Below are 17,651 nucleotides of genomic sequence, written 5' to 3' on the forward strand. Positions count from 1 at the left end.
GCCCCAACTAGTGTAGGTGGGGGCTCAGACCACCCCCATCCACGTAGACAGGCAAGAATTCAGAATATAAACTGACAACAAACAGTACTGCTTACTAGCACTGATGATGTTACCTAGTTCTGGTAATGAAATGTCTGCAACAAGCAAGCTCAGAGAGCACCAAAGTCCTCTCATTTCAACCCTGAGTTACAAATAGTCTCCTTTATTGTCTTGAAAGGTTTCTTATCTTGAAAGATTTTAGCAATGAAAATAGACGAGAGTTAGAGAGAGCTTCGGGTGAGAAAACAGAACTCCTATAGACTATGGACCTACCACTGTCTGTCTGTCTGTCTGTCCATCCCTCCCTCCCGCTACATCCAAAGCAGTCTGGCAGGCAAGGCTGGGAGAAATTAACTCCCTCTTTTTCATTTGGTCAGATCTTTTTAATGCCAAAGCAGTGCTTTCCTCAGGAAGAACTCCTAGAAAACAGATGTTTCCCTAATAATTGATTTGGCATTTTAACATTGAATTTGGAAGGCCCACCTTTCCAATCACATGGATTCCTTTAGTTAAGACTCCAGCCTGAAAAAAAATAGGGAGGCCAAACCGTAGCCTGTTTTCTTTGCAATACCCTAGATCTGTGATGTTAAACCTATGGCACGTGTGCCATAGGTGGCACACGGAGCCATATGTGCCGGCACACGAGTCAGCTCTAGTGCACATGCATGAACCAGCCAGCTGATTTTCAGCCTTCTCGAGGGCTGGGGGAGGCTGTTTTCTCCCTCTCCAGGCTTTAGGAAGGCCTCTGGAGCCTGGGGAGGGCGAAAAACGGGCTCAAAGAGCCAACTAGAAGTTCGGAAACTATCTGGAGGCTTTCCTGGAGCCTGGGGAGGGCGAAAACAGTCTTCCCCGGCCTCCCCGGAGCAAATACCAAGCTCAGCTTGAAGTCAAGGAGTGCGGCAAGTGTGGGGGCGGAGTGGAGGGGAGTTGTGTGTGCATGCTTATGTGGGGGCACTTTGCATTATGGGTACAGGCTTATGCATGGCCGATTGCGTGCGCACCCTTGCATTTTAGGTTAACCATCACTGCCCTAGGTTGTAGCATTCAATCATTATCTCCCCCTGCTGGCTATTACCCCAATATTTAACATGCTCCGTTCCCATTGTGTTTATACCATTATATTTAGCTCTGTTAATGTAAAAAAAAACCCTATTCCCCTGCTTCCTCTCTTAAATACCACAGAACCTATTTTTCCCATACAAATGGAAAAAATGTATAGTAACTACGAGTATATACGTTCTAAAATTACATAGCATTCTAAGCGCCAAATGGATAATTTTATATGCATTTTAAATTTATTATAGCGTCTACTCAGTTAAATTTGAATGTGTGGTACTGTATTGGTCTCATTGCCAATTTTAGGAGTGTCCATAAAATTGCCAGTAATTAATTTGAACCGGCTCCTCCTTTCCCCAGGATGAGAAGAAATTTCCATAGAATTCAGAAACATGCAACTGTTTACAATATTTGAATTGGCCTCATAAGCCATTGTTCTATCTGTGAACTTTTCCCATATCTAAAACAGATACTTTCTGCTTCCTTATTTTTTAAGAAAAACAGCTTTGGGACAGCGAAATCAAATGAAAATAGAAAGTGGGAGGTGATGAAGCACTTCCTCCAGTTTCTTTACCAAAGTTGCATTTCCCTTTGAAGAGTTTTGTGGAAGGAAGTGAAAAAAAGCTGTTGAACCATCTGTGTGCAATGTACAGTTAGGTTCTTAGTCTACAGCTATTTTTTTCATTTAAGCCCCATTTATTTGGTCAAATTTAATTCCAAAAAGGGATTAATTGATAAAAATTGTTACTATTTTATCAGGAAGAGAAACCTGAGACCAAAAGATCTTCCATTCTCAGAATGCTTAAACTGTAGCATTTTTTTAATTCCTTACCTTGTCAAAGGCAAACAAGTTTCTAAGATAAACCCATCTGTAAAAAAAAACAGAAAAATATCATGTATCAATGCCTTCAAACCTCATCTGCTTTAGTGTATAAAGAAGGTCAATAATATACAATAAAAGAAGTTTTCAAGATATACTTTATATAAAATAAAACTTTAAAAAATAGTAATCATGTAATAAATCTAATTGGATGAATTGATTCATGCAAAATAAAGGTAATGACTTGGAAATATTTGGGAACTAGATAGGTATGCTAGGGCTACCAGATCAGGAGAATAAAAATTAGAATGACCACAAGATAGCAAGAAATAATTAGAATTTTCTTTTTTCTGCACCAATCTGAAGATTTAGATTTTTACAGCTCAGATAAAGTCTTAAGCTATACTGATAAATTTAAAGAAAAAATAGAAATAAAAATAAGCATATCTGACAACATTACTAATGTTGAAGAGTAAGTGAAAATATGAAATAGTTTATTTATAAAATCACATATTTTATCAATTTAAATGTATATTAATATATGTAAATATTTAAGACTAAACACACATACACACACTCCTGTTAAAGGTTGAGAATATTTAATATTTTGATATATGACCCTCTCGTTATTTTTTTGTGCAAAAAGTTAGCAAAATGGGCTTTTATCAAACAAATGGTTTTTCGCTTGGAGTGAAAGCAACAGATATTAAGAAAATACTGTTATCACCAACACCATCATTTTAATTAGAAAAAAAATGTCCTCTCAATATTCTAATGCAGGGACTTATGGGATCAAAAAAGTTCTCAATCACACTATTACTGTCATCATTCTTGACTTTTGTACTGCTGCCCTGATGGAGCACAACCTGCTCTGTATGCAAGAAGATTTCAAATCCAATGCCTGGCATTTCTTGGATACAGTGAAGAAAAACTCACACCTGAGTCTCTAAATCACTTTAAAAAGAAAAAAAAATCAGGCATGCCAATTATTAGGAAAAGCAATCCGTATAGAGACAAAACCTTTCTTGCAGTATGTAAGGTTTTGAATTTTCAGTATCTCTTCATGACAATAACTTGATTAAAAAAATCCAGGAAAAAAAGGCTGTGTGTGGAATGGGGTTGATATTTGAGTCATATTTGTAACAAATTATAGTCGTAAATAGCACTATGACATCTCCAAGCATGCCCATTAAGTTTTATTATGTATGTAAATTCTATTTAATTGTACCAGGAATCTCCTAAAGCAGAGCTATCAAACTCACAGCACGTGGGACAGATGGATCACATGCTGGCCATACCCACACCCAGTTTAGTAAAGGGGGAAAAAGTACCAATATGTCATGTGATGCTACCGTAACACCACGAGTTTGACACCCCTGTCCTAAAGCTTCCAATGTAGTAATTTATAAACTGTTGTCTATGGACCACAGATTGGCAGATACTTTGTCACAGCCTTTCAATGTTCATTGGCCAGAGTCTGTTTAAAGTTCTCCCAGGCACTGGGTTTGTGCCCCATCAGACCACACCCATTCAGTGCCCTAAATCTCTGCCTCAGTACATTCATTGCTGGCTTACTGGTCAGACACTAAATCCTTCCTCTATAACAGCCTGCTCCCTACCTTTCCTGCTAATCAGCTGGCCAGAGTCTGCTGCCCTCTGTGCTCCCACTTCCCCATATTCATTGAAGGTCAGGTAGCTGGATCCAAGCCAAGTCCTGCCTCAGCCCCACCTTCCCTGCATTCAATACCAGTCAACTGGTTCACAAAAGTCATGGCTGACAACTGATATATTGAAGCACACAAGTGACAATATATGATGTTGATGAGAAATGTTTAATGATCCATGAGCACAGAAAGTTTGAGACACACAGTGCTAGAAAGAAGAAACAAGCGAATAATTATGGTTGTCCTTCATTTTTTGGAAATAAACATCTGTTATGCAGTAGTTAAAAGTCATTCCATCTTTTCTGAAATGTGGGATTAATATACAGTACTGTGTGAGGCAGCTTGCATATGACCAATATCCTAATCCCAAATCTTTTCTTAATTTTTTGCTTGGGGGACTTTAAGCAATACATTCATATCAGCATCTACTTTAGAAACCCAAAAAGTATAATTTTTTCTCACAATTTCTATTATGAAACATTTAACATCATCCTGATACATAAAAGTTGGGAAACTGCATATACAATATTGGCTATATTCCATTTTTGGATGGAGAAATTTAGGAGGTCTCTGTGATTTAAGCCACAACACAGGATATGAGGCTCATGTCTAAGAGAAGGAGGAGGAAGAGAATTAGACATTTGCTTTCCACATGTTTGCTCTGAACAGCACTACTGTAGAGAGACAAAAATGTCAACTTTACAATTTACAGGTTAACAAGGTTGCACATCTGTCAATAATTTTTCTTACACTACAATTTTATGCAAGCTTACTCAGAACTAACAATGTCTTGGTTCAAGGAACATATTCTTCAGAATGGGATTGAATTTAAGGAGCATTTATATTTTTGATATGGAATCTAAAATGTAAAGACATCCAAGAAAATCTAACAATGCAAAATGTTAATTAATGTTTTAAATAAATACCTTCAGGAGCGATCACTTCCATCATTCCAGAAACCTGAATGAGTATAGAAGAAAAATCCAAATATTTCTGCGTCATTTTTTAAAATAAGTTTCATAGGTGTATAATTTAGGAAACCTGATCTGTACCCATGGATTGTTGCTACAATCTCTTGACAATATTCAAAAGAAGGGGATACAGAGTCCTATTCCATTACTACTATCATTTCTTTCTACTACCATCATCTACTACCAATCTAATACCATTATCTCATTCTACTACAACTTTCTTCTTCTTGATGTTAATATTGTTCCATTAATACTGAATATATTTACTTTTATTAAATATATTTTTATACTTTAAATGCTAATAAATAAAATACATATATGTAAAACTAGTCATCTTACACAGATTCAAAATATTACTTAATATTCCTATTCATAGTAATCATTATAAGCTCTGGCACTAAATTTATGCAAGTATATTGTAATAAGTTCAACATTTGTAAAAAAAAAAACCTCAGCTCTTACTCTTTTCAAGCCTGCAAAGTCTCTCTTCTATCTACCTTCTTTTACACTGTATGTCCATGGAACATATGTTGTCTTTTCAAATTTCATAAAACAAAAGGCTACATTTTTAGTAATGTAATTCAAATGAACTAAGTATAGTAAACAGATTATTATTGTTAATCAGCATTATTGTTGATAACCTAAACTGGAATGAGACTAATGTCATGTAATCAAATGGGAAGACTGGGATTAACATTGCTTTATTGTGCTCTGTAAACTTTAAGTAGGCCAATAGAAAATCCCTAAACAATTATTGATTTTACAAATGTTGTGAAAACCTTACTAAGCCAAGTAATTAGGATGTAAGGAAGTAACTCAATTTGCTCTAACTTATTTTTGGATACTGCATTGTGATTCGTAGTTTGTAAACATAAATTATGCAGCTTTAATCTAGCTTTAATTATTATGACACAAAATATGCCAACTGAATTAGTATAGAAATAGAAGCAGCAAAGAAACCATTTTAATGAATACAGGATCTCCAGAATTAAAGGGTACAAAAGATCATTCTAGAATCAACTTACTATCACACTACTCCAATGTGCTGAGGATATTCTTCAGCAAGTCACCCTCCAACCTTGCATTCAAAGTTGAAACATTCCCATTAATAGTTATTGTATGACCTTCTCTACGTAATTGTTATATTAATTACCCATAGACTAGTTATAACCTTCATCTCTTGGGACTAGATAATCAGATTTACAGAAATATAATTTTGTGTATAATTATGTATCAAATGTGCAACTGCTGCTATCTCTGCAGAACACCAGAATTCCTGCAAATCATTGTATTCATGATCTGAAATTCATTTAATCCAGTAAACTGCATTTAGCAGATCTGGCTTGATTTCAAATGGGAATAAAACAATCTGAGTGCTTTGTAGATCTGACCAATGCTTGACAACACTCATGTGCCCCTCCCCCCCAGCAATTCTTGCATGTAAATCTTTCCCAGAATACTATAAAATGATATAAATTATTTTTTAAAAAAATCAGTGCATCAATGCTTGGTATTGTTGCTTTGATGGGGCAGGAGGACTGGTTTGTATCTGTGATTTTACATTAACAGAAAATCTCTAAACATACAATGAAAGCCGATTAAAACTTTAATATTTCCAACATATTGATTATAAATAGTACACAGGGGTAAAAAGGTAATTAATTCCTATTTCTGTTTCTCAGTTTCACATGCTAAAACACACATCCCTTTGATACTATTGTTTCTTCTATCAGCCTCACTTTTTAACTGATTTTATTAACAACTCCACCTAGACGTTTTAGCCACTATAAAATATGGTTCCTAATCTTCCCTATGCAGGACTTTTTTTCTCTAAACTTTAGACATACCTGCACTCTTTTTGGAATAAGACATTGTATGGCCTCCCCCCCATTAAGCCTTGTGGATGTCCAGAGCTTTTGTGACTTGAAAGGTCAAGAATGGCCAAAGGTGCAAAATGAAGGAGGAGGAGGAGAGGGAGAAGGGAAAGGAGGAGGAAGAGGAAGAACAGGAGGAGAAGGAAAAGGAAAAGGAGAAAGAAAAGGAGGAGGAAGAGGAGGAGGAAAAGGAGTAAGAGGAAAAGGAAAAGGAGGAGAAGGAAAAGGAGGATGAGGAAGAGGAGGAGGGGAGGAGGAGGAGAAAGAAAAGGAAAAGGAGGAGGAGGAGGAAGAAAAGGAAAAGGAGGAAGAGGAAAAGGAAAAGGAGGAGGAGAAGGAAAAGGAGGAGGAAGAGGAAGAAGAGAAGGAGAAGGAGGAGGAGGAAGAAGAGGAGGAGGAGGAGGGGAAAGAAAAGGAGGAGGAGGAGGAGAAGGTAGAGTTTCCTACCTTAGAAGCCCCTGGCCTAGGGATTCCTTGCCCCACAAGAACATTTAACCTGGATTGGAAAAGAAGGGAAGGAGGGTTAGGGTCTGCTCGTTCACACGTGTTCGTCGACCTTGCTCGGAAAAGTATTTTAGAGCTACCTATTAAGGGTGTGACTTGGCTGCCCGCGAGGCAAGACGGTGAACTCCGGAGTTGCTGCTCCCTGCATAATGCCGAGAGCTTCGGCCGGACTCGGGCGGCCACCGCATTGCCATAGCAACAGCACGCTCCGGGCCCTCTGCGAGCCTACCGCAAAAGGAGGTCGACGGGGAACACCGAGCTGAGACGGAAACGTTCCTTCCTCCTCCTCCTCCTCCTCCGTCCTTGCTGCGCGCGCTCGGAGAAGACTCGAAAGGAGACGGGAATATATACAAGTTTTCGTGCGGGCGAGAAAATTTAGAGCTATTTAGAAATTAACCGTCGGAGCGGTTTTTAAATAAATTAAAAAAAATGGATGGAACAGCTGTCATGCCCTGGATCTGTATTAAAGTAACAGGCAAAACAGTTTGATTGGGCTATTTATTAGATAAACAAAAACGAATAGGTTTTAAAATATGTTATGATGCAAGCGACGAACTGCAAATGACTGGGTTAAGCTTTTTTGTTTGATTTGTTTTTCCCATTCAACCGGGTCTGATTCTCAGAGAGTGCCGGGACAAGTCCCTACAGTTTTCTTGGGAAATTTTTTCCCCAGGGTTTCCCTTGCCTGCTTACAAGGACTAAGACAGAATGACTGGCCAAACTGCAGCTAGGATTGTATTTGCACAAAATTGGAAAAATGAAGATATCCCTATGGATGAGAATGTGATTAGGAAAATATTAGAATGTGAAGAAATGAAAAGGTTAACACTTGAAATTACAGAGAAGGAACAATCTGATTATTATAACATGGGAATTATTTTATCAATGGTTAGAGAATATATATGAAAAGTGGAAAAAAGCAGAGTGAAATAGAGAAAAGGTTTTAACAAAGTTAAATAAGAAGAGGTTTGTTACAGTATTAGGTATGGTATATATTAGTATTAAGTTAAGAATAGATACAATAATAAATATGGCTGCAAATTTGTAAATGTTAATGTATAAAATATTTGCACAAAATATATGTACCCAGATGACACATTGTTTAATGGAAGATAATGTTTGAATTAAAATATTTTTTTTAAAAGAATGACTGGCCAAGGTTACCCAGCTGGCTTTGTACCTAAAATGGGATTAAAACTCACCCTCTTGGTTTCTAGCCTGCTGCCTTAACCAGGCAAATTGGGTATTATGGTCCCCTGCAGGAATCCCACAATTGTTTATTTGAGATACAGGTTGTCCTTGAGATACAGCCATTCATTTAGTGAAAAAAGCGACCTATGACCATTTTTCCACATTTAGGACCTTTTGTTACCTTCTGACAAGTAAAATCAATGGGGAAGCCAGATTCATTTAACAACTGTGTTACTAACTTCACAACTGCAATTTAACAACTCTGGCAAGAAAGTCATAAAATGAGTACACACACACACAAAACACACACACACATCACACCTTAATAAAATGGAGATTGTGAATTTAGCCACTTATAGCCAGACTATACATCACAACATTGGTCACATCCTGTGCCTTGGAAAACTTTATTTCAGGACTTCTTTTTGCTTCATAAGTGATTATACCAAAATTAGTTGTATTCTTCTCCAAAGCCAGCTTCCTGATCTTGGATTGAACACTGCTTTTTTCTTCTTTTCTATCTCCTTTTACTGCAGGATGTTGCAAAGTGTGTAATCTCCCTACTAATCCATGTTTTATAGGGGTCAATGTTTATATGATCTACATGACCCTGACAACTATTTCAGGTTTCATTTATTCAAATTTAGGTACTATACGCTGACATAGTTGACATCATCCATTTGAATCAAATGTGAAAGAAACTACTTAAGCCTTATTCTTTAAAGGGAATTTTTTCGATGTTTCAAAAATATCATTGAATTTGGGATTTTTTTCATGGGAGAATTCAATAACAGACCACAAATCTACTTTTTCACTAGAGCATCTTACAGCATCTTACATTAATAACAGATACAAAAACTGTGTCCAATACTACTCTCAGCATGGCAATGGTTAAATTATATGCATGAAAATATCTTCTCTACACTTTCTTGCTATCTGATCCCATGCAAGGAAATTATTACTGCAAGTCTTTCATACTATTACAAACTAATACAATCAGGAAAAATGAGGCCATACTGCAAACAGGGACCTGGTGTTCAACCAGCATATCATTCTTCAAATATACTCCAAATCTTTCTGAAGCAGCTTGGATGATGGGTATAGGTGTACTGGGAAGAAAAAAAATGGAAAGTCTCTTGGTCCAAACAGAAGTAGTTTTTTAACAACATGACGGCCAAAAGTTAGTAATTCAGAAAAGAATACTTATTGAAGAAAACAGCCTAATTAATTCCTACTCAAATTTGTAGAGCAAGTCAAAATCTTTAAACCTATGCACAATAGATCATGACTGGATTATTACCCACTGTATATGCATAATATTTAACAGCTTCTGTATTAACATCTTAGACTAATTTAATTTAGGCAGAGGTTTGCAACTGCTGTATTAATTTGCTTACTCACAGGCAGCTTTCCAGTTCAAAATATAGGCATCTATACATAGATACTGCTAACAATGCAATCCAATGTAGGAAATATAACATACGAAATCCATCTTTTGTTCTTAAGCAAAGAAATATTTTAAACCAAGATTTCCATCGCTGATGGAAATCTGAAAGCAATTGCCTGCTTGCAACAATTTTACTCAGAAGAATATGATGGGTTGATTGTAAAAAAATACAAAATATGCAGCACAGAACATTTCAAGAGATGAATGGAAATGGTGCTTTGACAAAATGACAGATGAATTACTACTAAACCCTCAAGAGGGAGAATATAAACACGCTAACATCACTCCATAAAATAACCTAAAAAAATAAAGCTCAATTCCCCTATGATGTAATACGTAAAAAATGAATTACTGGCACACAATGGAAAATATGTTATCTTTATGTCTAAAGCTTTTAGATTATTTACATTACAGTGCCCCCTTCATCTTATATCACACGTAAGCATTCAAGACTGTCAAACATTTCAGAATATGACTTAATTTCCTAGTGCAGCCTTCCCAAATAAAATAAGTTATAAAACAATCATCAAAGATTGAACATGTAGGAACCACCTCTTTCCCTTGTACACAAGGAAAGTACTTTCCCTTAAGTACTTTCCTTGTGTACATTTAGAAGGGAAGAAACATCTAGGCCTGCTTTCCCTAAAGAAATAAGACGCCTTATTTCTGAGAAGGAGCATTAGATTGAGCAGGAAGTATTGCAACTGTTCCTCTGCAGCATTCCCAGTTGGATGTACATTTACATCCAGACCAGAGTGAAGTAAGACTACCGTAAGTTGGGTATCAATGAATCAAAATCAGCAGCAAATATACTTGCAGTTTAATCTTATCTTTAAAATATGAGACAAGTCCAGGTTTAGTAAAAACCACCCATTGGTTACATCCTAGCTGTACTTCTGCAGACCAATACTGTTGCTGAAATAAAAGTATTCACAACTATGGTGTCCAATTGTGTGTTTGGCAAAAACAGAGATATCCTAGGAATGTGATGGAATCCTGAAAATGGAAGGGCTTCTTCACATGCCATCTCTGATTAATTTTAATTAATTATTAGAATTAAAATATATCCCTGTGTTAATGCTTTCATAGTACACACTGCACAGCACATTTCCACAACTCAATGGCATCCAGATATGGCTTCCAGAATTCCCACCAATTGGCCATGTCGATTGGAAATTCTAGCAGTTGTCACTCAGATCCAGCTGGAGGACACCAAGCTAGGAAAAGCCATTGCTCATAAGCAAGGGGAGGGAAGATTAGGGTGGATTGGATTCGGATTCTTCATAATTTGCCCAGCTCACATATTTTATGTTAATTTTATCCAATTAATGCATCACATTTGATGAGAGTTAGTCACCATTAACTTTAGGAGGATATAGATCTGCAGCTTTAGAGAATGTATAACCAAGTTCTGGACTCTGGATCCATTATAATCACATCATGGCATGCGAAGGAGAAAATTAAATTAGTTGAGATTAGGATGGGTGATTTGCTATTATCATGTTGAAAAGTAGTTAAGACCATTTCCAACAGGACTTTGGAGTATAAATACAATATAACTGAAGCAAGACAATGGCTAAGTATTACTATATTTAGTTCAAAGGCAACATAATGTTTTTTGGTGTTTGAACATATTTTAATGTACAATGCCTTGTATGTTTTTGTTTTACTGTGAGCTCTCTAGCATTGGAGGAGGAAGAGGCATATATGTACATTAAACACATGATTTGTAATCAATTTATCAAATAAATAATAATCTATTTTCTTATTTAAAATATGAACGCAAGCTGCTAGAGAATGCTATAACAAAATGCATGATGAATTAACAGATCCAATTTAGGAGAGTCTGAAAGATATAGACATGCAGTTCGACAATTACAATTGGCTCAGAATGACTGACTTTCTGAGTAAAAAGACTTTGCAAAAGTTGGGGAATTTATATTATGAAATTTAAATCAGCGGTCCCACTACTGGGATGCAACTCATTTTGAACTGCGCTGCAGAAGTGGTGGGTGAGCATGCATGCATGTGAAACCCCACTTGTTTAAGCGGCAAGTGCTCATGCATGTAGCCTCACTCATGTGAGCAGAAGGCACTTGCACTCATAGCCCCACTTGCATGAAACCATCCCCTCTTCCTCCCCTCGCATTGGGCCGCTATCCCAGAATGGTTGGGGATCGCTGATTTGACTATCCTACACAAAGAGTTACAGCCATTCATTTAAATATACAACTGAACTATTTGCTTTAAACATTCCGAATCTAATCAGTTTGACAGTTGATTTTAATTGATTTATGTGTCATATGTGTAACATATGGTCTTACCCAGTTACATAGGAGAAATAATTTATAGTGCAGAGCAGTGGCTTCTTAAAAGCAAGTCCTATGTGCAAAGACACTTATTCTGTAACACTGCTTTGCACAATATAATTTTCTCCAGAAACGACCATTATCAAGTTGCATGAACATGCTAGCTAATACTTATGGGAGACATCCATTTAGGGAAAATATAGGATCCAGTATGTATCTCATAAAAGATAAACATAAAGAAGTATCCTATTTAGAATATATTAAAAGGATTATACTTTTTATATATTTAAAAAATAATATGTTCTTCAAATAAAAATACAATCAACCTACCTTATTAGATTGAAAAGGATAACAATTATTATATATTGTAAAAAATCAGAAATATTCTAAAAATAACAGCGACCACTGTATATTATTTCTTTAGGACTGTAATTCTTAAGTTCACTAAAAATACAGTAACAAAATTTACTTGTAAGTAAGCATATATAAAATTGAATTGCAAGATGTACTGGTAAAACTGCAACAATTATACATAATGTACTAAAGCACAGCGCTACTAACGAAATGATATAAATTGCCAGTACTGGAACAAGACTAAATGAATTAATATTTAATTATAATTTACCATACATACTTTAATTCAATCAATTCTGCATTTAAAATACAACCCTAAACTCCTAATATTCCCATCTATTTGAAAATAAACTCTTTTGACACTACACTGTAACTGGCACCATAATTTCACTCTTAATATCTAATGTTCACATTCATCTCAGAAGAAAGATGTAAACACTGAAAAAATATTGTGTCATAGATTAGAAAGCATTTGTTTTAAAGTTAAACATATTTTATTAGAAGGCTATATTGCAAAATAATCCCAAATAATCTATTTTAAAACAGGTTGCCCTTCCGAATTTAAAACTAATTACATTTTTCTGCAGGCTATATGGAACAAGTTTTAGTGATATTACTCCCTTCGATACTAAACTACTCCATGGATCTTCTAGACTGCGCAGTTAGTATAAATAGCAACTTCGCAGATGAGCTTTGGCAATTTTCCCTTTTAAATTGCTTAACCCAATGCAGTACCTTAAAAACAAATTCATCCTGCTGCTTATATGATTTGCCAAATGTTTGCATTAAAACAATAATAAAATTGCAAAAGCAACAAAACAATTATACTTCAGATGGATATTTCTACTAGTACCATAGTCCTAGAGCAGTTCACAGAGATGCTGGCATCCACAATTACTTTCAAATCTACATTACAGAGTAGAAAACTGGGAACACAAACTTGAACTTTATTTAAAAAGCTCCAACTGGAATTTTGTTGTGTACTTTAAATGAGAATGCATGTTAGTTTTTGTAGCAAAATCTTTATTAAGATGTAGTTGACAAATTATTTTTCAAAGAATATGGAATTTTCCTTTTTTATTATATTTATATTACAAATTTACAATATTGAGATCTGAAAGTTTGCAGGCTTTACAAGACGAACACTTAGGGGCTGTCACTGCTTTGATAAATGTTTATATAATATGGAAATAAAATCTGTGGCTCAGAAAAAGTTGGACATTTTTTATGTTCGTTAGAAGCACTTAGAAGATCTCACTCCCAAGTTATGCGCACATGGTACAAAATTGCAGCCTTATTCTGACATCTGGAAATTAAAAAGAAACTTCAAAGTTGATTTTCTTGATTTTCATCTTGAAATCTTCTAAAATGTGAAACAATTTTAGCAGTGCAGAAGACTGAACAAAAATGGCAAAAAATATGTACTGCCATATATTTCTTCTTAAAAGTCATACTGTATGCTGCTTTTTCAACATTAAGCATGATCTTGCAACTTTTAAGCCCAATGAAGACAATGGAAATCAAACAAAAAACTATTTTAACTTTGGCTGGTGGTTGTTATTACACAGAAATAAGCCTTGCTGACTTTAACACCACTAAACATAAATTCCTTCAATATAATTATACAGTAGTTGATTTCTGTTTCTCATTTTGGATCAAGCTCCTTGCACTTTGCAGTTTTCAGCTGGGGTGCAAACAGGGTATATCAGCAATTGTTTTAAAAAATAATAGCTAAAGCAATTAAAAAGTCACACATTTGATACCATTACAATATATTCCACAAGGAAAATATAGGTGATCTTTACAATGCTGAGTTTTAATAATATGGGCTGCAGGTTGGACCTCATACTAAGGTGCTCTCCATCTAAAAGGGGCATTTGTTGAGGTGAAACAAACACTTAAAATGGGTTAGTGGTATATGTTCTAAAAGTTTCAGAAGAAACAAACAACCAGACAAAATCAGCTCAGTGGGATCTTCCCAATATGACCCCAGGTTTGATGCATTTGTTTTAGCATGCACTGTGTGTCACTTCAAACTTCTCATGGTGTAGTCCCCATAAGGGAGTCAAGTATAAAAATAAGGAGGGAAGGAAGGGGGAAAGATTTTATCCAAAGCTTTAAATAAACTGTATACAAAGGGCCGATCTCTCCCCACCTAAGCACAAAATTATACCAAGACACCAGGCTAATGTTGCTCTTTCTTTCTTTCTTTCTTTCTTTTTTTAAAGCGTTCTAGTCCATTATGGCCAGATGTTTCCAAATGTGGTGGAAGGTGGGACCACAATCTTCTGGCCACAAGCAATTGTCAAAGAAGCCATAATCCTTTGGTGGGGAGCTGGATGGAAGATGAGATTCCAGGATAGCTTTAATATGGAGTTCAAAAAAGTCGGAGGGCGGGGGAAGGGGGGGAGGCCCAAAGGGAAAAAACCTCTTCACAGAAGGCTAATTTCAGATCCACAGAGCAGTTCCAAATCCACAGATGGGTTTCATGGCTGCACCTCAAATCACACAAAACGAGGACTGTGGGAGGGTGGCAATTTTAGTTCCCCAGGGCTGAGATTGGAATCCAAGGGAAACCACCAATCCCTTAAGTCTCCTGACCAATGATTTTTCAATTGCTTCTTAAAGGAAATCTATCTGACAAGCAATCATCTAAGGTGCTGGACGTTGGAAATTTTCCGTGTGTGTGCTGTGCGTGTCATAGCTCCTCTGTAATGGTCTCCAAACAAGGACCTCTCCCACTTGTTCCCGAAATGTGCAGATCTGTATGGGGCTGAAGTGGAAATTTTCTCAGAAAGAGAAGCGAGCCGCTCCGAAGCCTGCAAGGGGGCGGCTGAGGAAAAGCGCCTCAGCACAACCCACCCCGCAACAGGTCACAAGTCCCGCGACTCCTCTCGCTTGATTGCGCAAGCGCGTCCGTCGACCCCGGGAAGGCCGAGGCCGGCCTTGAGCCTCTTGTTCTGGTGCGTTTTGACGTGCTTGGCCAGGTGGTCGCTGCGCATGAAGCGCTTGCCGCACTCGGCGCACCCGAAGCGCTTCTCGCCGGTGTGAGTCCGCAGGTGCCGCTGGAGCTCGTCGGAGCGCGTGAAGCTCTTGCCGCAGAAGAGCCAGTTGCAGACGAAGGGCCGGTCGCCCGTGTGCCAGCGCAGGTGCGCCTTGAGGTGCGACGTCTTGCCGTAGACCTTCCCGCAGCCCGGGACGTGGCACACGTGCTGCTTCTTTTTCCCAGGCTCGGCGGTGGCGTCGGGCCCGTTGCCCGCCGCCACCTGGCAGTTGGGGCAGCGGCAGCGGCGGCACCTCCTGGCCGTGGCCGCCAGGGGCGCTTTGGGGTGCAGCAGGGCGGCCAGCTGCGACTGGTACTGCGCCAGCTCCGAGGGCGCCAAGACCAGCCCGCGCTGCAACCCGCCGGCGAAGCGATGCGCGCAAGTGCCCGGCCCTGGCGCCGCCTGTTGGATGCTCCACCAAGGGAGGTCCTCGGGCCCCGGCGAGAGCTGCCGGCAGGACTGAGGGGCGGGCGGCGGGGGCATCAGGTTGGAGTAACCCGGCGGGAGGGCCGCCTGGGCTGCGTAGGGCACGTACGCCGGCGGCGGGCAGGCGGAGGAGAGGGCGCCCATGGAGGCCGGGAGCATCTTGACCGGCGAGAACTCATAAGGGTACGACGGATCCGCGGGGGGCGTCAGCGGCAGCTCGTGGCCGGCCGCGAAAGCCGGCTGCGGGGTGAGCCCGAGGCTCGGCGGCGGGGGAGGCAGTCCGCCCGGTGAGTGGGCCGGCATGTCGCTGCTCCACGGGTGGAAGATCCTGGACGGGGAGCCCAAGTTGGCCTCGTAGGAGACCTGCAGGAAATCAGAAGGAGCGACCGGCGCGCTAGGCTGCCCGATGCGGCTACAGGTGGCGGCCAGGAGAGCCAGAGGCGAGTGCTTGGCCAAGTCGGGAGAGGCGCTGGGGGTCCGATCCTGCGGCAAAAGGTGGAGAAAGAGAGGCGGTTAATCCCTGTCCCTCCGGGCCTCGTCCTCTCCGCCTAGCAGCAAGCGCCCGTTGCTGGATACCACCAGACAGCATCTCCAAAAAGTTTTACCGCCAGGCGCTAAAGTACCAGTTGCTGAGCCGGCACCTGGGCGGGGCGTTTCTCGGAAGACAATGAACCGCAGCTTGGGATGCCCGGAGTCGGCAGAGCCCGCGATGCTGCCTCGCTCTCATCCCGCCCACTTCAGCTCGGTGCCAACTTGGAAACCTCCCCGCCAACCCCACTGGAGGAGACCCTCTCACCCAGCTGCCTCCTCCCCGCCTGCCAAGTACTCTCTGGACGACTTCCGACGACTCCGAGACCGTTCGGCTCGGGACAATAGCTTTGGAAAGGGAGGGCGGGGTTTAGATGCAGTTACGGGCCTTTGATGGTAGAGAATCTTGCAGTGAGAGGAGACGGGGAAAAACTTTTTTTCTGGTTCAAAAGTGGTTTTTTTTTAAAAGGAAAAAAAAAGACCAGGGATCAGGGGATTTGCTCAGAATATGTCTATTTTACATGCGAAATCAACCCTGTAACTTTTCTGATGGCCCTTAGGGAGCTGCCCCCCCTTCCCTAAATACCCACCAGCTCGCCAGTTTCCCGCTTTGTGGCCTCCCGCCAATCTTGTCGCCCGAACATTCCAATATTGTCACGGAGGCGGCTCCCGGCACTCTACCCTCCGTCTTCAACTAGGGACTAACCTGAAGAAACGCCTGCAGGGAGTCGTTCCGGAGGACGGCCACCGCGGCCATGGCTATCGCGTCCGGAGGGAGAAGAGGTCGGAGGGCCACCGCCGCGACATAAAGTCGCCAAGAGGCAGCCAAAAAGCTGCCCGGTTCCCTCGCCCTCCGCTCGATTTCTTCTCCCCCTCGCCGACTTCTGCCCGTCTCGGCCAGCCCGGGCTCAGCGCGATCTCCGCGGACTGTCTGACTGCACCAGGATCACCTCCAAGAATTTGATAAGGACTTTGCTGGGCCGCCAGCCAGTCAGGAGGAAGATTTATGGCTTTGAAGTTTGCCGCTGCCCAATCATCAAAGAATAGCGGCTCTTTCAGAAGCGAAAGCAAATCCTTTGAATCCACAAAGCTCCTATGGTGTGTTTGTTGGTCTGGATAAAAGAACTGATTATTAGGGGGGATGGGAAGGGAGGAGATAAAGGCGGGACAATTAATGAAGTAATCACTATGTGGGAAATGTATATACACAAATAATTGGATTTTCTTGATCAAAGGGACTCTCACCGCCTGGAGACTCGCACTCGACGTTCAAGACATTGTATCTTGCCCAAACCACTTGCTTTCTTCTTGCTTTCCCACTTCTCCTTAAGTCTGAAATACGTATATCGCGATTAAAAATTTGCCTCGGAGTCTTAGACAATAGGCCTTTTTGCTATATCTCACGGACATTTGGCTCTAGGCCG

At 39.9% G+C, this 17,651-nt stretch overlaps 2 protein-coding genes across 3 annotated transcripts in view; both read right to left on the reverse strand.

Moving 5' to 3' along the window:
• ERICH2 (glutamate rich 2) overlaps positions 1-7,138 on the reverse strand; it is a 30,640-nt gene extending 23,502 nt beyond the window's left edge. The window contains exons 1-4 of one of the 2 annotated variants that reach the window (XM_032229888.1): positions 7,009-7,103; positions 6,872-6,920; positions 4,506-4,539; positions 1,928-1,964 (exon numbers count right to left, since the gene is read on the reverse strand). In XM_032229888.1, coding sequence (XP_032085779.1) covers positions 1,928-1,964; positions 4,506-4,539; positions 6,872-6,920; positions 7,009-7,076 — 188 coding nt within the window. In that variant the 5' untranslated portion in view covers positions 7,077-7,103. Of the gene's footprint in view, positions 1-1,927; positions 1,965-4,505; positions 4,540-6,871; positions 6,921-7,008 lie in introns of both variants that reach the window. The other variant, XM_032229895.1, reaches the window with a different exon arrangement.
• A 6,444-nt stretch (positions 7,139-13,582) lies between these two features.
• Positions 13,583-17,427, reverse strand: SP5 (Sp5 transcription factor). Its single transcript, XM_032209778.1, has 2 exons — positions 16,934-17,427; positions 13,583-16,182 (listed from the first exon to the last, which is right to left on the reverse strand). The coding sequence occupies exons 1-2, from the start codon at positions 16,982-16,984 to the stop codon at positions 15,103-15,105; spliced, it is 1,131 nt and encodes a 376-aa protein (XP_032065669.1). The 5' UTR covers positions 16,985-17,427; the 3' UTR covers positions 13,583-15,102.
• Between the last annotated feature and the right edge of the window lie 224 nt (positions 17,428-17,651).

Source organism: Thamnophis elegans, chromosome 1 (genome assembly GCF_009769535.1).
Source record: "Thamnophis elegans isolate rThaEle1 chromosome 1, rThaEle1.pri, whole genome shotgun sequence".
NCBI lineage: Eukaryota > Metazoa > Chordata > Lepidosauria > Squamata > Colubridae > Thamnophis > Thamnophis elegans.

Excerpts from the sequence above, each read along its gene's own strand:
- SP5 (XM_032209778.1), bottom strand. The coding sequence starts at position 16,984 with ATGGCCGCGGTGGCCGTCCTCCGGAACGACTCCCTGCAGGCGTTTCTT. Across the intron at positions 16,183-16,933 it reads CCCTGCAGGCGTTTCTTCAG|GATCGGACCCCCAGCGCCTC; the intron begins GTTAGTCCCTAG and ends CTTTTGCCGCAG.